This window comes from Bombina bombina, chromosome 9 (assembly GCF_027579735.1).
Source record: "Bombina bombina isolate aBomBom1 chromosome 9, aBomBom1.pri, whole genome shotgun sequence".
NCBI lineage: Eukaryota > Metazoa > Chordata > Amphibia > Anura > Bombinatoridae > Bombina > Bombina bombina.
Genome location: NC_069507.1, coordinates 48,984,959 through 49,008,250, shown reverse-complemented (window position 1 = coordinate 49,008,250; position 23,292 = coordinate 48,984,959). Strand labels below are relative to the sequence as shown.

At 40.9% G+C, this 23,292-nt stretch overlaps 1 protein-coding gene across 1 annotated transcript in view; it reads left to right on the top strand.

Annotated features, from left to right (window-relative positions):
• Positions 1 to 23,292, top strand: part of PARG (poly(ADP-ribose) glycohydrolase) — a 482,847-nt gene that overhangs the window by 93,580 nt on the left and 365,975 nt on the right. Inside the window, 1 exon segment of the mRNA XM_053692075.1 lies at positions 3,235 to 3,309. Coding sequence (XP_053548050.1) covers positions 3,235 to 3,309 — 75 coding nt within the window.

The window sequence follows — 23,292 nt, the reverse complement described above, 5'->3', positions numbered from 1 at the left end:
GATATACGGACAGTATAAGTATACGTAACACACACACACACACTGATATACTGACAGTATAAGTATACATAACACGCACACACTGATATACTGACAGTATAAGTATACATAACACACACAAATACACACACACACACTGATATACTGACAGTATAAGTATACATTACACACACACACACACTGATATACTGACAGTATAAGTATACGTAACACACACACACACACACTTATATACTGACAGTATAAGTATACATAACACACACACACTGATATACTGACAGTATAAGTAAACATAACACACACAAATACACACACACACTGATATACTGACAGTATAAGTATACATAACACACACAAATACACACACACACTGATATACTGACAGTATAAGTATACATAACACACACACTGATATACTGACAGTATAAGTATACAACAGAGGGGTTTTTTAAATAGGGAGCTGACCAAATCCCTCCCCTTTGGTTACTGCACGCCACCCAGCCCAGGTGTGTTCCTGATAAATATACTCAATAAGCTAGAAAGCTTCACACTGTGTAGACATGACTTGCTGCAGTGTGGAAACTGGTTAGTATAGGACCGGTCTGATGTGGGACACCTTGTAAGTGGTAGACTGGCTTAGCAGAATATGATCATATTGTGTGACTAAGATCCCATTTCATTTAAAGGCATTTTTTTAAAAAGCAAAAAAAATTTTTGCAGCATAAATATAAGTCAATACTATTGCAAGATGTTAATCTCAATTTTATTTGAACTATGTAAATATATTTAGCAGATAGAAGTATATTTGTTTTTGCAGCACAAATATAAGCTCATATTATTGCGAGATGTTTATCCCAATCTTATTAGAAGCTATGTAAGTATATTTGGCAGACAGAAGCATATACTAATATGCCATGAAAGAGTGGACTTAAGTGGTTGGATGTGCACCAAAATATCTTTTGTTGTTTTGTAATTATTTTCTTCACTTTGGTAGCACTCCCACAATGTGTGTGTTAAGTTTAAACAGTCCTTTTGTGGTGTGCGTAACCAAAAAACCCTTCTGTTGTAACACACACACATACACTGATATAGTGACAGTATAAGTATACATAACACACACACACACTGATATACTGACAGTATAAGTATAAATAACACACACTGATATAGTGACAGTATAAGTATACATAACACACACACACTGATATAGTGACAGTATAAGTATACATAACAGACGCACACTGATATAGTGACAGTATCCGTATACATAACACACACACTGATATAGTGACAGTATCAGTATAAATAACACACACACACACACTGATATAGTGACAGTATAAGTATACATAACACACACACTGATATAGTGACAGTATAAGTATACATAACACACACACTGATATACTGACAGTATAAGTATAAATAACACACACACACACACTGATATAGTGACAGTATAAGTATACATAACACACACACTGATATAGTGACAGTATAAATATGCATAACACACACACTGATATAGTGACAGTATAAGTATACATAACACACACACTGATATACTGACAGTATAAGTATAAATAACACACACACACACACTGATATAGTGACAGTATAAGTATACATAACACACACACTGATATAGTGACAGTATAAATATGCATAACACACACACTGATATAGTGACAGTATAAGTTTGCATAACACACACACTGATATAGTGACAGTATTAGTATACATGACACACACACACACACTGATATAGTGACAGTATAAGTATACATAACACACACACGCTTATATACTGACAGTATCAGTATACATAACACACACGCTGATATAGTGACAGTATAAGTATACATAACACACACACACACACACACACACTGATATAGTGACAGTATCAGTATACATAACACACACATACAGACAGTATAAGTATACATAACACACACGCTGATATACTGACAGTATAAGTATACATAACACACACACACACACACTGATATACTGACAGTATAACTATACATAACACACACACACACACACGCTGATATACTGACAGTATAACTATACATAACACACACACACATACATACACACACACACTGATATACTGACAGTATAAGTATACATAACACACACACACACTGATATACTGACAGTATAACTATACATAACACACACACACGCTGATATACTGACAGTATAACTATACATAACACACACATACATACACACACACACACACACACTGATATACTGACTGTATAACTATACATAACACACACACACTGATATACTGACAGTATAACTATACATAACACACACATACATACACACACACACACACACACTGATATACTGACTGTATAAGTATACATAACACACACACACACTGGTATACTGACAGTATAACTATACATAACACACACACACTGGTATACTGACAGTATAACTATACATAACACACACACACTGATATACTGACAGTATAAGTATAAATAACACACACTGATATAGTGACAGTATAACTATACATAACACACACACACTGATATACTGACAGTATAACTATACATAACACACACACACACTGATATACTGACAGTATAACTATACATAACACACACACACACTGATATACTGACAGTATAACTATACATAACACACACACACACTGATATACTGACAGTATAACTATACATAACACACACACACACTGATATACTGACAGTATAACTATACATGACACACACGCTGATATACTGACAGTATAAGTATACATAACACACACATATACTGACAGTATAAGTATACATAACACACACATATACTGACAGTATAAGTATACATAACACACATATATACGGACAGTATAAGTATACATAACAATTACACATTGAGATTCACTTTACAAGGTAACTCATTAATAAAAAGTAAAATAATTGTATTCCGATTTTCCATCTTCTTTGCAACTCATTTTAGATTAGTAAAAATCTAAAAAATAAGAACTGGGGGAGTGAAATCTAATTTGGTGCTTTTAATTCTGACAGTAGATTATTGTTGAGGAGGAAGTAAATATTTAATAAAAACAAATACTCTTTATAAACACTCCCTGTTTGTTCTTCTAACGCACAGTGCATGAATTTGCTGCATCCAGCAGATGGCACTGTTCTATCACAAAGTCAACAAAATATGTCTGTGATTTGCTTTTTTTTTCCTATTCAGAATGCTATTTTGAAGTACAATGTGACATATTCTAAGAAGTGGGACTTCACAGCTTTGATTGACCTCTGTGACAAGGTAATGCGCTTTTTATACAAGTTTATGGTTTCAGTGTACAATGTTGTACTTTATAAATCGCATCAATAATACTTATTGTTAAAGGATGTTTAAACTAAGTATTCTTTCAAAATAAAAACATATACGTTAGTCAACAGAAAAAGAAATATTATGCAAAATATTAACCCTTTCGTGACAGGGTTAAAGTGTCTACATCGGAACACCTGTTCCGATGTAGACAAATTGAAACTACGCGATCGTGCATACGATCGCGAGATTTCAATTATTGGATCGCATCTGGGGGGCGTCCCTACAACCCTAGGAACGCCCTCCAGACCGCGATCAAGTCCTTGAAGCGCAGAAGGCTTCAGGACAGCCGTTTGATATGACGTTCTATTCCGTCATAACGGCTTTAAAGCCCAGTGTAAATATGACGGAATAGAACGGCATAACGGCGTTAAAAGGTTAAAATGAATAAGGTAAAAATCCTCATAATAAAAAGAGCATCAGTGAAAATATTATTTTCTTTCCTATGACTTGGAGAGTCCACAACGTCATTTCAATTACTAGTAGGATATTAAACTCCTGGCCAGCAGGAGGAGGCAAAGAGCACCCCAGCAAAGCTGTTAAGTGTAACAGCCTTACCCATAACCCCTTCATTCTCTTTGCCTCTCTTGCCTCTGTCAATGAAGGTTGTGCGTAGTTGGTGTCTGAAGATTTTAATCCTTTAATGGATACTTTTTCCTGCAAGTAAGGATTGGGGTTTAGCTGTGTCCATTTCAATCTCTTGAGTAGGTCTGGGTGATATGGGCAAAAAAAAAATAATCATGATTTTTCTCCAAAAAAATTGCGATTGCGATTTAATCGCGATTTTCTTATAAATGACTATAACACCTTAATTTTTCAATAAACAATTTATTTAAGACTACAGAATCTTTGGAAATACCTTTAAAAAGAAAAAACAAACGGATGCACAAAACTAAAAGTTCTAGCTGGGCTAAAAGAAAAAGTGCTCACCATATGTAAGTAGAAACTCGGGCTGGTTTGTAACAAGGTTGACGCGGTTCAGCCTTTTAGGAGACCTTTATCAAGACAATACCAGCTTTGTGTGATGTTTAGTTATTTAAAGGCTTTATTAGCCAATCGGAAAGAGGGGTGTGGTGAATTTTGGCGCCAAAAAAATGTGAACAGGATCTCACCGGTACCAAAAGAGGTACTTCCGGGTTAGATCATAGAGTGTATTGTGCACTAAATGTATTGCTAACTATGGAGATAAGGTGGTTTCAAGTTGCACATATTACATATATTCATCCAATAAAGCTTTACTTTGCATATAGTAGTTGTAATGTATATTATGTGTGTTGTAAGGTTAAGAAACATGAAGTAATGATAAAAATAATCTATAATCAGTTGTATAGGACATGGAATAACATCAATATATTTCTTCTGTTAAGTGTGATCAGTCCACGGGTCATCATTACTTCTGGGATATTAACTGCTCCCCTACAGGAAGTGCAAGAGGATTCACCCAGCAGAGCTGCATATAGCTCCTCCCCTCTACGTCACTCCCAGTCATTCTCTTGCACCCAGCAACTAGATAGGTCGTGTGAGAGGACTATGGTGATTATACTTAGTTTTATATCTTCAATCAAAAGTTTGTTATTTTAAAATAGCACCGGAGTGTGTTATTACCTCTCTGGCAGAGTTTGAGGAAGAATCTACCAGAGTTTTGCTATGATTTTAGCCGGAGTAGTTAAGATCATATTGCTGTTCTCGGCCATCTGAGGAGTGAGGTAAACTTCAGATCAGGGGACAGCGGGCAGATGAATCTGCATAGAGGTATGTAGCAGTTTTTATTTTCTGACAATGGAATTGATGAGAAAATCCTGCCATACCGATATGTCATGTATGTATACTTTACACTTCAGTATTCTGGGAGAACTAGAATTACACTGTAAGAAAGACATAAAGCTGTTTAATAACTAGAGATTATGTTTAACGTTTTTGCTGGAATGTAAAATCGTTTTCATTTGCTGAGGTACTGAGTGAATAAATGTTTGGGCACCATTTTTCCACTTGGCAGTTGCTTAAATCTGTTTTTTCTGTCAGTTTCTGTTCTCCCTCACTGCTGTGTGTGTGGGGGAGGGGCGCTTTTACTATGCATCAAATATTTCAGTCAGCAACTCATTGTATTCCCTGCATGATCTGGTTCATCTCTACAGAGCTCAGGGGTCTTCAAAACTTATTTTGAGGGAGGTAATTTCTCTCAGCAGAGCTGTGAGAATTATAGTTTGACTGAAATAAAAACTTTTATTCTGTAATTTGTTTCCTGCTTTCAGAAATTGTTATCTTTGCTAATGGGATTAAACCTTTGCTAAAGTTGTGTTGTTTACAAGGATTGAGGCTATAACTGTTTCAATTTATTAATTTTTAACTGTCATAGATCTCTGTGCTTCTTAAAGGCACAGTACGTTTTAATATTATTCTATTTGAATTGTATTTCCAAGTTGCAAGTTTATTTGCTAGTGTGTTAAACATGTCTGATTCAGAAGATGATACCTGTGTCATTTGTTGCAATGCCAAAGTGGAGCCCAATAGAAATTTATGTACTAACTGTATTGATGCTACTTTAAATAAAAATCAATCTGTACAAATTACAAATTTCACCAAACAACGAGGGGAGAGTTATGCCGACTAACTCGCCTCACGTGTCAGTACCTACATCTCCCGCTCAGAGGGAGGTGCGTGATATTGTAGCGCCGAGTACAGCTGGGCGGCCATTACAAATCACATTACAGGATATGGCTACTGTTATGACTGAAGTTTTGGCTAAATTACCAGAACTAAAAGGTAAGCGTGATCACTCTGGGGTGAGAACAGAGTGCGCTGATAATATTAGGGCCATGTCAGACACTGCGTCACAGGTGGCAGAACATGAGGACGGAGAACTTCATTCTGTGGGTGACGGTTCTGATCCAAACAGACTGGATTCAGATATTTCAAATTTTAAATTTAAACTGGAAAACCTCCGTGTATTACTAGGGGAGGTGTTAGCGGCTCTGAATGATTGTAACACAGTTGCAATACCAGAGAAAATGTGTAGGTTGGATAAATATTTTGCGGTACCGACGAGTACTGAGGTTTTTCCTATACCTAAGAGACTTACTGAAATTGTTACTAAGGAGTGGGATAGACCCGGTGTGCCGTTCTCACCCCCTCCGATATTTAGAAAAATGTTTCCAATAGACGCCACCACAAGGGACTTATGGCAAACGGTCCCTAAGGTGGAGGGAGCAGTTTCTACTTTAGCTAAGCGTACCACTATCCCGGTGGAGGATAGCTGTGCTTTTTCAGATCCAATGGATAAAAAGTTAGAGGGTTACCTTAAGAAAATGTTTGTTCAACAAGGTTTTATATTGCAACCCCTTGCATGCATTGCGCCGATCACGGCTGCAGCGGCATTCTGGATTGAGTCTCTGGAAGAGAACATTGGTTCAGCTACTCTGGACGACATTACGGACAGGCTTAGAGTCCTTAAACTAGCTAATTCATTCATTTCGGAGGCCGTAGTACATCTTACTAAACTTACGGCGAAGAATTCAGGATTCGCCATTCAGGCACGCAGGGCGCTGTGGCTAAAATCCTGGTCAGCTGATGTTACTTCTAAGTCTAAATTGCTTAATATACCTTTCAAAGGGCAGACCTTATTCGGGCCCGGGTTGAAAGAGATTATCGCTGACATTACAGGAGGTAAAGGCCATGCCCTGCCTCAGGACAAAGCCAAAGCCAAGACTAGACAGTCTAGTTTTCGTTCCTTTCGTAATTTCAAAGCAGGAGCAGCATCAACTTCCTCTGCACCAAAACAGGAAGGAGCTGTTGCTCGCTACAGACAAGGCTGGAAACCTAACCAGTCCTGGAACAAGGGCAAGCAGACTAGGAAACCTGCTGCTGCCCCCAAAACAGCATGAATTGAGGGCCCCCGATCCGGGATCGGATCTAGTGGGGGGCAGACTTTCTCTCTTCGCCCAGGCTTGGGCAAGAGATGTTCAGGATCCCTGGGCGCTAGAGATAATATCTCAGGGATACCTTCTGGACTTCAAATACTCTCCTTCAAGAGAGAGATTTCATCTGTCAAGATTGTCAACAATCCAGACAAAGAAAGAGGCTTTTCTACGCTGCGTACAAGAGCTCTTGTTAATGGGAGTAATCCATCCAGTTCCACGATCGGAACAGGGACAGGGGTTTTACTCAAATCTGTTTGTGGTTCCCAAAAAAGAGGGAACTTTCAGACCAATCCTGGACTTAAAGATCCTAAACAAACTCCTAAGAGTTCCATCGTTCAAGATGGAGACTATTCGGACAATTTTACCTATGATCCAAGAGGGTCAGTACATGACCACTGTAGATTTAAAAGATGCTTACCTGCACATACCGATTCACAAAGATCATTACCGGTACCTAAGGTTTGCCTTCCTAGACAGGCATTACCAGTTTGTGGCTCTTCCATTCGGATTGGCTACAGCGCCAAGAATCTTCACAAAGGTTCTGGGTGCTCTTCTGGCGGTACTAAGACCGCGGGGAATCTCGGTAGCTCCATACCTAGACGACATTCTGATACAAGCTTCAAGCTTTCAAACTGCCAAATCTCATACAGAGTTAGTGCTGGCATTTCTAAGGTCACATGGATGGAAGGTGAACGAAAAGAAAAGTTCACTCGTTCCACTCACAAGAGTTCCCTTCCTGGGGACTCTTATAGATTCTTTAGAAATGAAGATTTACCTGACAGAGGACAGGCTATCAAGACTTCAAAGTGCTTGCCGCACTCTTCATTCCATTCAACACCCGTCAGTGGCTCAATGTATGGAGGTAATCGGCTTAATGGTAGCGGCAATGGACATAGTACCTTTTGCACGCTTACACCTCAGACCACTGCAACTGTGCATGCTAGGTCAGTGGAATGGGGATTACTCAGACTTATCCCCTTCTCTGAATCTGGATCAAGAGACCAGAAATTCTCTTCTATGGTGGCTTTCTCGGCCACACCTGTCCAGGGGGATGCCATTCAGCAGACCAGACTGGACAATTGTAACAACAGACGCCAGCCTTCTAGGTTGGGGTGCCGTCTGGAATTCCCTGAAGGCTCAGGGACTATGGAGTCAGGAGGAGAGTCTCCTGCCAATAAACATTCTGGAATTGAGAGCAGTTCTCAATGCCCTCCTGGCTTGGCCCCAGTTGACAACTCGGGGGTTCATCAGGTTTCAGTCGGACAACATCACGACTGTAGCTTACATCAACCATCAGGGAGGGACAAGAAGCTCCCTAGCTATGATGGAAGTATCAAAGATAATTCGCTGGGCAGAGTCTCACTCTTGCCACCTGTCAGCAATCCACATCCCGGGAGTGGAGAACTGGGAGGCGGATTTCTTAAGTCGTCAGACTTTTCATCCGGGGGAGTGGGAACTTCATCCGGAGGTCTTTGCCCAAATACTTCGACGTTGTTTCCACCCTTCCCGTTGCTTCCTCGATTGATAGCCAGAATCAAACAAGAGAGAGCATCAGTGATTCTAATAGCACCTGCGTGGCCACGCAGGACTTGGTATGCAGACCTGGTGGACATGTCATCCTGTCCGCCTTGGTCTCTACCTCTGAAACAGGACCTTCTGATACAGGGTCCCTTCAAACATCAAAATCTAACTTCTCTGAAGCTGACTGCTTGGAAATTGAACGCTTAATTTTATCAAGACGTGGGTTTTCTGAGTCAGTTATTAGTACCTTAATACAGACTAGGAAACCTGTTACCAGAAAGATTTACCATAAGATATGGCGTAAATACCTACATTGGTGTGAATCCAAAGGTTACTCTTGGAGTAAGGTTAGGATTCCTAGGATATTGTCTTTTCTACAAGAAGGTTTAGAAAAGGGTTTATCTGCTAGTTCATTAAAGGGACAGATCTCAGCTCTGTCCATTCTGTTACACAAACGTCTGTCAGAAGTTCCTGACGTCCAGGCTTTTTGTCAGGCTTTGGCCAGGATTAAGCCTGTGTTTAAAACTGTTGCTCCACCATGGAGTTTAAACCTTGTTCTTAATGTTTTACAGGGCGTTCCGTTTGAACCCCTTCATTCCATTGATATAAAGTTGTTATCTTGGAAAGTTCTATTTTTAATGGCTATTTCCTCGGCTCGAAGAGTCTCTGAATTATCAGCCTTACATTGTGATTCTCCTTATTTGATTTTTCATTCGGATAAGGTAGTCCTGCGTACTAAACCTGGGTTCTTACCTAAGGTAGTTACTAACAGGAATATCAATCAAGAGATTGTTGTTCCTTCTTTATGCCCAAATCCTTCTTCAAAGAAGGAACGTCTACTGCACAACCTGGATGTAGTCCGGGCTCTAAAATTTTACTTGCAGGCAACTAAGGAATTCCGACAAACGTCTTCTCTGTTTGTCATTTACTCTGGGCAGAGGAAAGGGCAAAAAGCTTCCGCTACCTCTCTTTCTTTTTGGCTTCGTAGCATAATTCGTTTAGCTTATGAGACTGCTGGACAGCAGCCCCCTGAAAGAATTACAGCTCATTCTACTAGAGCTGTGGCTTCCACTTGGGCCTTCAAGAATGAGGCCTCTGTTGAACAGATTTGCAAGGCTGCAACTTGGTCTTCGCTTCATACTTTTTCCAAATTTTACAAATTTGACACCTTTGCTTCATCGGAGGCTATTTTTGGGAGAAAGGTTCTTCAGGCAGTGGTTCCTTCTGTATAAAGAGTCTGCCTATCCCTCCCGTCATCCGTGTACTTTTGCTTTGGTATTGGTATCCCAGAAGTAATGATGACCCGTGGACTGATCACACTTAACAGAAGAAAACATAATTTATGCTTACCTGATAAATTCCTTTCTTCTGTAGTGTGATCAGTCCACGGCCCGCCCTGTTTTTAAGGCAGGTAAATATTTTTTAATTTATACTCCAGTCACCACTTCACCCTTGGCTTTTCCTTTCTCGTTGGTCCTTGGTCGAATGACTGGGAGTGACGTAGAGGGGAGGAGCTATATGCAGCTCTGCTGGGTGAATCCTCTTGCACTTCCTGTAGGGGAGCAGTTAATATCCCAGAAGTAATGATGACCCGTGGACTGATCACACTACAGAAGAAAGGAATTTATCAGGTAAGCATAAATTATGTTTTTCTACATAAAGAGAAACCGCGTTTTATATCGCCATCTTAGTTGAGGGCAAAAGTGAATTATTAAGTGATAGACAGTATTTAAGCATGACTGAATTAGTGATTGCATATGTTCATTCAAAAAGTATACATTTTGCATATAATAAATGACTTGAACATAACACATTATTTTGGTGTAACAGGATCGTGTGACTCGTGACTGTTTTATATCACCATTTTTTTTAAGGCCAGAGGCGAGGGAGTGGTAATCAGAATTTTACTAAATCGTTACATTACATCGACAAAATAAAGTAATAGTGAAAGTGATCCAGTGACATGGAACAAGAAATATAGCAAAAGATCAAACCATTTTTTTTTTACAAAAAGTAATACATAGACTGTATATGAAATGCATAAGTTAGATGGAATACGTTAATTACATAAACTGATTAATTATATACGCAATAGAAACTGACATGAAACATTGTAAATCTATATACTTAACTATATCTGTTATGGATGATGTTGGTGAATAACACTTGTAAAAAAATATATTTCTATGAAGATGAGAAAAAAGAAAAAAAATTTCAGAAAAAGCACTTATACGGAAGAACATCGCTTTAAAAATCATATACGTATAAAAAACATACATATACAAAACATATAGGACATATTAAAACAGCCCGAGTTTCAGGTTGAGCACATTGAGAAGATAATAAAATTAGGTATTGTGTTACAAAAAATATTGCAAAAATACCACATTAAAAGATGATAAAAGTGTATATATGTGCTACTGTTGGGCAATTATCTAATAAATGTAGAAAATATATCAGTGTTATTCCATGTCCTATACATCTGATTATAGATTATTTTTTAATTACTTCATGTTTCTTAATCTATATAATGTAACGATCCAGTTAACTTTTATTCAAAGAATACACGCACTGACCACTTCCTATCCACCTTTGCCCTTAAACAAAATAGCGATAAGAAAACTCTGTTTTGAGTGTATCACAAGCCACATATTTTGTGTCAAATTAATATGTGCGATGTGTTAAGTCAACTCTACCTTACAACCAACATAATATACAGTACAACTACTATACGCAAAGTAAAGCTTTATTGGATGATATATGTAATACATTATTTCAGTAATGTTTGGAAAACTCACTTTTTAATGCATCTTGCCCTCAATAATTTACTTTTGCCCTTAACCAAGATGGCTATATAAAACGCTGTCTAACTGAGTCATGAGTCATATGATCTTGCATCTTGAAACCACCTTATCTCCCATAGTTAGCAATATACTTAGTGCACAATACACTCTATTGTCTAACCCGGAAGTACCTCTATAAGGTTCCTGTGAGATCCTGTTCCCATTTTTTTGGCGCCAAAATTCGCCACACCCTCTTTTCCGATTGTCTAATAAAGCCTTTTAAATGACCTGAAAAATCACACAACTGATATTGTCTTGATAAAGGCCTTCCTAGGAAGGCCGAACGGCATCGACTTTGTGAACAAACCAGCCCGAGTTTCTACTTGCATATGGTGAGCAATTTTTCTTTTAGCCCAGCTAGAACTTTTAGTTTTTGTGCATCCATTTTTTTTTTTAACTTTTTATAGGTATTTCCAAACGTCCCTGGTTAGCTCCGGACCTGAAGCCTTTTTCAAGCATCTCCAACTCCTGGATTGTTTTTCATTGGACTTTCATTTGGGACTATTTGTTCGTATATCATTCTGGGACATTTTGTGGTTTTCTATTTCTTGGGACGTCCCCTCCATATATCGCTATTGGGTTTTTAGGGCCTTGTGAGGTCCATTATGTACATCTGAGCTCAGATTAATATTTATTGTTCTTTTATATTGCTTCCTGCTAACTTTTTTTGTTGGATTAAATCAGTTTTCTATGAATAAGTTTTTATGTTGGATTTAATTAGTTTTTTACAACATTTCATATTGTTTCTTATAAATATTGTAGCATACTGACACTTTGCATTCATACCTATATGTACTCAGTAACCCTTTATGCAATCATCTCTTTTTTGTCCTACTGAAGATTTGCACTTATTTCCATCCAGTCATATCGTACATACCCTAGTAATGGTTATATTTTTCTGATTACCCTCTCTATAGCACACTTAAGCCCCTATTCTGGTGGCGCTCCTATACCTCCCCTTACTGGGACTGCAGTTTTAGCCTTTTTGGCAGCCGTGGGGTTAACTAACTGCATCTGCTATGTATTTGAGCCGTTTCTCAGAGAGCAGGAGATTGTGTGGGAGGTTACATAATGATTACATACCCTAAGTTTCAGACTGCAGACGTCCCTAGGGGAAAATATTAGGAAGTGGCTTTCCCTCCTCTTCACTCTCCTGCATGGGCTCTGCTTTTAGACTTCTATAGATTGATCAGCTGCTACTGAGATCACAAACAGAAAGTGAAAGTAAAACAGCCATTTTTACAAATGTATGCTAAAAGCAACCACTAGAAGGAGCTGGTTTGCAAGAAATTACTTACAAATCAATGCAGTACAGCCACATATGAGGTTAGTTTGTTTTTTAGCAAAAAAATCACAAATTCTCGCAGTTTTTAAATCACGGCAATTAATCCTGGTTTTAAATCGCATATGCAATTAATTGTGCAGCCCTACCCTTGAGTAAGAGTAGTGGTGGCTTTTAGCAGTTAAAAGGTGGCGAGGAAGTCTTTGCTTCACTTTTAACACTTGGCTACCCCTTTGTGGAAAGCCAGAGTTGGTTACTCTGTTCTTTCTTTTTCCTACAGGTCCATGACAGGGAGTATTGTACCTGCTACACCTAAGGATCTGCATCTTGAATGCAATAGGATCTAAGGTAAGGGCCTTTGCCTTCTAGCTACAGGAGGGCTGCAGCAGATCCATTCTGGGACTTAATAATCCTTATCGTGTAAGGATTCATATTGGGGACATATATATATATTATTATTTTTTTTACTTGAAACAGTATAGCACTTAATCAGTATGATGGGCAACTTGGCTAAGGGAAGAGGTTAATAATGATATACTTATTCATTAACCTAACACTACTTTTTATTATATGATGGGGGGTTTATTTTATATAAGAACAATCATAAGGCTTCTGTAACTGAGTACTTAAAATGGGAAAGCCGTTTTTTTAAACTGTTTACTTTTTTCGCACACTTTTGTTTTACTGAGTTAATATTGAGGCCCGCTCACGTGACACACACTTCCGGTTTTACGGAGCCGAGCAGTTGAGATTGATAGCGATCTTTTTACTTGTTTGCAGATCTCCAGCTAGAAGTTTTATCCCAGCAATCCCTGAATATAGAATCCAAGTCTATCTTATTTCAGGATCGTTTAAGAGGAGAAGAAATCTCTACTAGGAGTTCCGTTTTTTTTTCCTGCTAGTGGGGTGTTCCTCTTGGCTGATAGGAGCCTCAGGTAATCTGAGGTGTTTTTTTATTCATAGCAACCTTAATGTTTAATTTTTCTCCCTTCCTGTATATTTATTTTGGTAAATAAATATTTTTTTCCCTACTTATTGATTTTATTTGTACTAGTGGTACTTTTATTCCATAGCATGGACTCTGAACAGAATAAGTCTATCTCCATGGATAAATGTTTATTATGCTTAGAGGCCCCAATTGTTGTTCCAATGCAATTTTGTTCCTCTTGTTTAGCTAAAACTTTACAATTCAAAGATAAATTACTCCCTTCTGAGCCAACCTGCCTCTCAGGATAATACTGTGCGTGACATGCCTCAGCTTTCTTCTCAAACGTCCCAAGCCTTAGTTATTTCTCATACTGTGTCTTCTGCGTCCTCTCATCCACCTGGGGGTGTTTATTTACCTGGGGATTTTGCCGCTCAGTTTTCCTCTGCCGTACCAGCGGCTTTGTCAGCTTTCCCTTCATTTGGTAAGCGCAAGAGAAAATCTAAATATTTGCCTGATACGAAGGCTTCTGACTCTAAGACTGAATTAGCTCAGTTGTCTGAGGAGGAGAATACTTCAGTAGCTTCTGAAGGTGAGATCTCAGACTGACACTTTAAGCAAAAAAATCTTCTGAAACTAAAGAGGTTAATGTTAGATTTAATCTTGAACACCTCCGGTTACTATTGAAGGAGGTTCTAGCTACTTAAGGTGACTCTGAACCTTTGGTTGTGGTCAACCCCACGAAGTCTTCTAAATTGGATAGAGTTTATGATTCCACATCTTCTGAGGAGGTTTTTCCTGTCCCAAGGAATATGTCAGAAATTATTGATCAGGAATAAGCCAGGGGTTCCTTTCTCTTGTAAGGTGTATCCAGTCCACGGATCATCCATTACTTGTGGGATATTCTCATTCCCAACAGGAAGTTGCAAGAGGACACCCACAGCAGAGCTGTTATATAGCTCCTCCCCTAACTGCCATATCCAGTCATTCTCTTGCAACTCTCAACAAGCATGGAGGTAGTAAGAGAGAGTGGTGAAATATAGTTAGTTTTTTTCTTCAATCAAAAGTTTGTTATTTTTAAATGGTACCGGAGTTGTACTAGTTTATCCCAGGCAGTAAATAGAAGAAGAATCTGCCTGAGTTTTCTATGATCTTAGCAGGTTGTAACTAAGATCCATTGCTGTTCTCACATATGTCTGAGGAGAGAGGTAACTTCAGCGGGAGAATGGCGTGCAGGTTACTCTGCTATGAGGTATGTGCAGTTACAATTTTTTCTAGAAATGAAAATGCTAGAAAATGCTGCTGATACCGGATTAATGTAAGTTAAGCCTGAATACAGTGATTTAATAGCGACTGGTATCATGCTTACTCTCAGGGGTAATACCCTTATAAAATTGCAATATAAAACTTTTGCTGGCATGTTTAATCGTTTTTATATATGCTTTGGTGATAAAACTTTATTGGGGCCTAGTTTTTTTCCACATGGCTGGCTTAAATTTTGCCTAGAAACAGTTTCCTGAGGCTTTCCACTGTTGTAGTATGAATGGGAGGGGGCCTATTTTAGCGCTTTTTTGCGCAGTTAAAATTACAGACTGAGACATCCAGCTTCCCTCAGGAGTCCCCTGAATGCTATAGGACATCTCTAAAGGGCTCAAAGGCTTTCCAAAGTCGTTTATTGGGGAAGGTAGGGCCACAGCAGAGCTGTGGCAGTTTGTTGTGGCTGTTAAAAACGTCTATAGTTTTTTTTTTATCCGTTTTTTGAACTAAAGGGTTAATCATCCATTTGCAAGTGGGTGCAATGCCCTGTTAGCTTATTACATACACTAAAAATGTCGTTTGATTTACTGCCTTTTTTCACTGTTTTTCAAATTTTGACAAAATTTCTTTCTCTTAAAGGCACAGTACCGTTTTTTATATTTGCTTGTTAACTTGATTTAAAGTGTTTTCCAAGCTTGCTAGTCTCATTGCTAGTCTGTACAAACATGTCTGACATAGAGGAAACTCCTTGTTCATTATGTTTAAAAGCCATGGTGGAACCCCCTCTTAGGATGTGTACCAAGTGTACTGATTTCACTTTAAGCAATAAAGATCATATTCTGTCTTTAAAAAATTTATCACCAGAGGATTCTGACGAGGGGGAAGTTATGCCGACTAACTCTCCCCATGTGTCAGATCCTTTGACTCCCGCTCAAGGGACTCACGCTCAAATGGCGCCAAGTACATCTAGGGCGCCCATAGCGATTACTTTACAAGACATGGCGGCAGTCATGGATAATACACTGTCAGCGGTATTAGCCAGACTACCTGAATTTAGAGGTAAGCGAGATAGCTCTGGGGTTAGACGAAATGCAGAGCATACTGACGCTTTAAGAACCATGTCTGATACTGCCTCACAATATGCAGAAGCTGAGGAAGGAGAGCTTCAGTCTGTGGGTGATGTTTCTGACTCAGGAAAGATACCTGATTCTGATATTTCTACATTTAAATTTAAGCTTGAACACCTCCGCGTGTTGCTCAGAGAGGTTTTAGCTGCTCTGAATGACTGTGATACAATTGCAGTGCCAGAGAAATTGTGTAGACTGGATAAATACTATGCAGTGCCTGTGTGTTCTGATGTTTTTCCAATACCTAAAAGGTTTACAGAAATTATTAATAAGGAACGGGATAGACCAGGTGTGCCGTTCTCTCTCTCTCTCTCTCTCCCCCTCCTATTTTTAGAAAAATGTTTCCAATAGACGCCACCACACGGGACTTATGGCAGACAGTCCCTAAGGTGGAGGGAGCAGTTTCTACTCTAGCAAAGCGTACTACTATCCCTGTCGAGGACAGTTGTACTTTTTTAAGATCCAATGTATAAAAAATTAGAAGGTTACCTTAAGAAAATGTTTATTCAACAAGGTTTTATCCTACAGCCCCTTGCATGCATTGCTCCTGTCACTGCTGCTGCGGCGTTCTGGTTTGAGTCTCTGGAAGAGGCTTTGCAGGTAGCGACTCCATTGGATGACATACTTGGCAAGCTTAGAGCACTTAAGCTAGCCAATTCTTTTGTTTCTGATGCCATTGTTCATTTGACTAAACTAACGGCTAAGAATTCCGGTTTTGCTATACAGGCGCGCAGGGCGCTATGGCTTAAATCATGGTCAGCTAATGTGACTTCAAAATCTAAGCTGCTTAACATTCCCTTCAAGGGTCAGACCCTATTCGGGCCTGGTTTGAAGGAGATTATTGCTGATATCACTTGAGGAAAAGGTCATGCCCTTCCTCAGGACAGGTCCAAATCAAGAGCCAAACAGTCTAATTTTCATGCCTTTCGAAACTTCAAGGCAGGTGCGGCATCAACTTCCTCTAATGCAAAACAAGAGGGAACTTTTGCTCAGTCCAAGATGGTCTGGAGACCAAACCAGACCTGGAACAAAGGTAAGCAGGCCAAAAAGCCTGCTGCTGCCTCTAAGACAGCATGAAGGAACAGCCCCCTATCCGGTAACGGATCTAGTAGGAGGCAGACTTTCACTCTTCGCCCAGACGTGGGCAAGAAATGTCCAGGATCCCTGGGCGTTGGAAATTATATCCCAGGGATATCTTCTGGACTTCAAAGCTCCCCCCCCCCCCAAAAAGGGAGATTTCACCTTTCACAATTGTCTGCAAACCAGATAAAGAGAGAGGCATTCTTACACTGTGTACGAGACCTCCTAGTTATGGGAGTGATCCATCCAGTTCCAAAGGAGGAACAGGGACAGGGTTTTTACTCAAATCTGTTTGTGGTTCCCAAAAAAGAGGGAACCGTCAGACCAATTTGGATATAAAGATCTTAATCAAATTCCTCAGAGTTCCATCATTCAAGATGGAAACTATTCGTACCATCCTACCTATGATCCAGGAGGGTCAATATATGACTACAGTGGATTTAAAGGATGCTTATCTTCACATTCTTATACACAAAGATCATCATCGGTTTCTCAGGTTTGCCTTTCTAGACATGCATTACCAGTTTGTAGCTCTTCCCTTTGGATTAGCTACAGCCCCAAGAATCTTTACAAAGGTTCTAGAGTTGCTTCTGGCGGTCCTAAGGGCGTGGGGCATAGCAGTGGCCCCTTATTTAGACGACATCCTGATACAGGCGTCAAACTTCCAAATTGCCAAGTCTAGTACGGACGTAGTACTGGCATTTCTGAGGTTGCATGGGTGGAAAGTGAACGAGGAAAAGAGTTCTCTATCCCCACTCACAAGAGTTTCCTTCCTAGGAACTCTGATAGATTCTGTAGAAATGAAAATTTACCTGACGGAGTACAGGTTATCAAAGCTTCTAAATTCCTGCCGTGTTCTTCATTCCATTCCGCGCCCTTCGGTGGCTCAGTGTATGGAAGTAATCGGCTTCATGGTAGCGGCAATGGACATAGTGCTGTTTGCACGCTTACATCTCAGACCGCTGCAACTATGCATGCTCAGTCAGTGGAACGGGGATTACACAGATTTGTCCCCTCTACTGAATCTGGATCAAGAGACCAGGGATTCTCTTCTCTGGTGGCTATCTCGGGTCCATCTGTCCAAAGGTATGACCTTTCGCAGGCCAGATTGGACAATTGTAACAACAGATGCCAGCCTTCTAGGTTGGGGTGCAGTCTGGAACTCCCTGAAGGCTCAGGGATCGTGGACTCAGGAGGAGACACTCCTTCCAATAAATATTCTGGAACTAAGAGCGATATTCAATGCTCTTCAGGCTTGGCCTCAGCAACTCTGAGGTACATCAGATTTCAGTCGGACAACATCATGACTGTGGCTTACATCAACCATCAAGGGGGAACAAGAAGTTCCCTAGCGATGTTAGAAGTTTCAAAAATAATTCGCTGGGCAGAGATTCACTCTTGCCACCTATCAGCTATCCATATCCCAGGTGTAGAGAACTGGGAGGCAGATTTTCTAAGTCGTCAGACTTTTCATCCGGGGGAGTGGGAACTCCATCCGGAGGTGTTTGCACAATTGATTAATCGTTGGGGCAAACCAGAACTGGATCTCATGGCGTCTCGCCAGAACGCCAAGCTTCCTTGTTACGGATCCAGGTCCAGGGATCCCAAGGCGACACTGATAGATGCTCTAGAAGCGCCCTGGTTTTTCAACCTGGCTTATGTGTTTCCACCGTTTCCTCTGCTCCCTCGACTGATTGCCAAGATAAAGCAGGAGAGAGCATTGGTGATTCTGATAGCGCCTGCGTGGCCACGCAGGACCTGGTATGCAGATCTAGTGGACATGTCATCCTTTCCACCATGGACTCTGCCTCTTGCATGCATTGCGCCTGTCACGGCTGCAGCGGCATTCTGGTTTGAGTCTCTGGAAGAGGCGATTCGCACAGAGCCGTTAGATGAGGCCTTGAGCAAAGTTAGAACCCTTAAGCAAGCTAATGCGTTTGTTTCAGATGCCGTAGTACATCTAACCAAACTTACGGCTAAAAATTCCGGATTCGCCATACAGGCGCGCAGAGCGCTCTGGCTTAAATCCTGTTCAGCGGATGTAACTTCCAAGTCTAAACTACTTAACATTCCTTTCAAAGGGCAGACCTTATTCGGGCCCGGCTTGAAGGAAATTATTGCTGACATTACGGGAGGTAAGGGCCACGCCCTTCCTCAGGACAGGGCCAAACAGTCTAATTTTCGTGCCTTTCGTAACTTCAAGGCAGGAGCAGCATCGACTTCCTCCGCTCCAAAACAGGAAGGAACTACTGCTCGTTACAGACAAGGTTGGAAAGGCAACCAGTCATGGAACAAGGGCAAGCAGGCCAGAAAGCCTACTCCCGCCCCTAAGACAGCATGAAGTCAGGGCCCCCTATCCAGAGACGGATTTAGTGGGGGGCAGACTTTCTCTCTTTGCCCAGGCTTGGGCAAGAGATGTGCAGGATCCCTGGACGTTAAAGATTATATCTCAGGGATACCTTCTGGACTTCAAAACCTCTCCTCCACAAGGGAGGTTCCATCTTTCGAGGTTATCGTCAAACCTAGTAAAGAGAGAGGCATTTCTACAATGTGTACAATACCTCTTAATCATGGGGGTGATCCACTCAGTTCCGCGATCGGAACAGGGACAAGGATTTTACTCAAATCTATTTGTGGTTCCCAAAAAAGAGGGAACCTTCAGACCAATCTTGGACTTAAAGATCTTAAACAAATTCCTAAGGGTACCATCGTTCAAGATGGAAACCATTCGAACCATCCTACCCATGATCCAAGAGGGTCAATATATGACCACGGTGGACTTAAAGGATGCTTACCTTCATATACCGATTCACAAAGATCATTATCGGTACCTGAGGTTTGCCTTTCTAGACAGGCATTACCAGTTTGTGGCTCTTCCCTTCGGGTTAGCCACGGCCCCGAGAATTTTTATGAAGGTTCTGGGCTCCCTTCTGGCGGTACTAAGACCACGAGGCATAGCGGTGGCTCCGTACCTAGACAACATTCTGATACAAGCGTCAAGTTTACAGAATGCAAAGTCTCATACAGAGATAGTTCTAGCATTTCTGAGGTCGCATGGGTGGAAAGTGAACGTGGAAAAGAGTTCTCTGTTACCACTCACAAGACAAGGGTTCCTTTTCTAGGGACTCTTATAGATTCTGTAGAGATGAAGATTTACCTGACGGAGTCCAGGTTATCAAAGATTCTCAATGCTTGCCGTGTCCTTCATTCCGTTCCAAGCCCATCAGTAGCCCAGTGCATGGAGGTAATCGGCTTAATGGTCGCGGCAATGGACATAGTGCCATTTGCGCGCCTGCATCTCAGACCGCTGCAACTATGCATGCTCAGTCAATGGAACGGGGATTACTCAGATCTGTCCCCTTTGCTAAATCTGGACCAGGAGACCAGAGATTCGCTTCTCTGGTGGTTGTCACCGGTTCATCTGTCCAAAGGAATGACCTTTCGCAGGCCAGATTGGACGATTGTAACAACGGATGCCAGCCTTCTAGGCTGGGGAGCAGTCTGGAATTCCCTGAAGGCTCAGGGATCGTGGACTCAGGAGGAGAAACTCCTCCCAATAAACATTCTAGAATTAAGAGCAATATTCAATGCTCTTCTAGCTTGGCCTCAGTTAGCAAAGCTGAGGTTCATCAGATTTCAGTCGGACAATATCACGACTGTGGCTTACATCAATCATCAAGGGGGAACCAGGAGTTCCCTAGCGATGTTGGAAGTCTCGAAGATAATTCGCTGGGCAGAGTCTCACTCTTGCCACCTGTCAGCGATTCACATCCCAGGCGTAGAGAACTGGGAGGCGGATTTCCTAAGTCGCCAGACTTTTCATCCGGGAGAGTGGGAACTTCATCCGGAGGTATTTGCTCAACTGATTCGTCGTTGGGGCGAACCGGATCTGGATCTCATGGCATCTCGCCAGAATGCGAAGCTTCCTTGTTACGGATCCAGGTCCAGGGACCCGGGGAGCGGTGCTGGTAGATGCATTAGCAGCCGCTTGGGTTTTCAAAATAGCTTATGTGTTTCCACCATTTCCGTTGCTACCTCGACTGATTGCCAGGATCAAACAGGAGAGGGCATCGGTAATTCTGATAGCGCCTGCGTGGCCACGCAGGACCTGGTATGCAGACCTAGTGGACATGTCGTCCTGTCCACCATGGTCTCTTCCTCTGAGGCAGGACCTTCTAATTCAGGGTCCTTTCAACCATCCAAACCTAATTTCTCTGAGGCTGACTGTCTGGAAATTGAACGCTTGATTCTATCAAAGCGTGGGTTTTCGGATTCGGTTATTGATACATTAATACAGGCTCGGAAACCTGTGACAAGAAAAATTTACCATAAGATATGGCGTAAATATTTATATTGGTGCGAATCCAAGAGTTACTCATGGAGTAAGGTTAGGATTCCTAGGATATTAGCTTTTCTACAAGAGGGTTTAGAAAAGGGTTTATCCGCTAGTTCGCTAAAGGGACAGATTTCAGCTCTGTCTATTCTTTTACACAAACGTCTGGCAGAGCATCCAGACGTCCAGGCCTTTTGTCAGGCTTTGGCTAGAATTAAGCCTGTGTTTAAAGCTGTTGCTCCTCCGTGGAGCTTAAACTTGGTTCTTAAAGTTCTTCAGGGTGTTCCGTTTGAACCCCTTCATTCCATTGATATTAAGCTTTTATCTTGGAAAGTTTTGTTTTGATGGCTATTTCCTCGGCTCGAAGAGTCTCTGAGTTATCTGCCTTACATTGTGATTCTCCTTATCTGATCTTTCATTCAGACAAGGTAGTTCTGCGTACTAAACCTGGGTTCTTACCTAAGGTTGTTTCTAACAGGAATATCAATCAAGAGATTGTTGTTCCATCATTATGTCCTAATCCTTCTTCAAAGAAGGAACGTCTTTTGCATAATCTAGACGTCCGTGCTCTGAAGTTCTACTTACAGGCAACTAAAGATTTTAGACAAACTTCTTCTCTGTTTGTCGTTTACTCTGGACAGAGGAGAGGTCAAAAGGCTTCGGCTACCTCTCTCTCTTTTTGGCTTCGTAGCATAATACGTTTAGCCTATGAGACTGCTGGACAGCAGCCTCCTGAAAGAATTACAGCTCATTCCACCAGAGCTGTGGCTTCCACCTGGGCCTTTAAGAATGAGGCCTCTGTTGAACAGATTTGCAAGGCTGCAACTTGGTCTTCACTTCATACTTTTTCCAAATTTTACAAATTTGACACTTTCGCTTCTTCGGAGGCTGGTTTTGGGAGAAAGGTTCTACAGGCAGTGGTTCCTTCTGTTTAATGTTCCTGCCTTGTCCCTCCCATCATCCGTGTACTTAGCTTTGGTATTGGTATCCCATAAGTAATGGATGACCCGTGGACTGAACACACTTAACAAGAGAAAACATAATTTATGCTTACCTGATAAATTTATTTCTCTTGTAGTGTGTTCAGTCCACGGCCCGCCCTGTCTTTTTCAGGCAGGTTCTAAATTTTAAAATTATAACTCCAGTCACCACTACACCTTATAGTTTCTCCTTTCTCGTCTTGTTTCGGTCGAATGACTGGATATGACATGTGAGGGGAGGAGCTATATAGCAGCTCTGCTTGGGTGATCCTCTTGCAACTTCCTGTTGGGAAGGAGAATATATCCCATAAGTAATGGATGACCCGTGGACTGAACACACTACAAGAGAAATAAATTTATCAGGTAAGCATAAATTATGTTTTTTCATACGGATAAGGTAGTCCTGTGTACCAAACCTGGGTTTTTACTTAAGGTGGTAGCTAACAAGAATATCAATCAAGAGATTGTTGTTCCATCCTTGTGTCCTAATCCTTCCTTGAAGAAGGAACGTCTATTACACAATCTGGATGTGGTTCGTGCTTTAAAGTTTTACTTACAAGCTACTAAAGATTTTCGTCAAACATCTGCTTTGTTTGTGTCTACTCTGGACAGAGGAGAGGTCAAAAGGCTTCGGCAACCTCTCTTTCTTTTT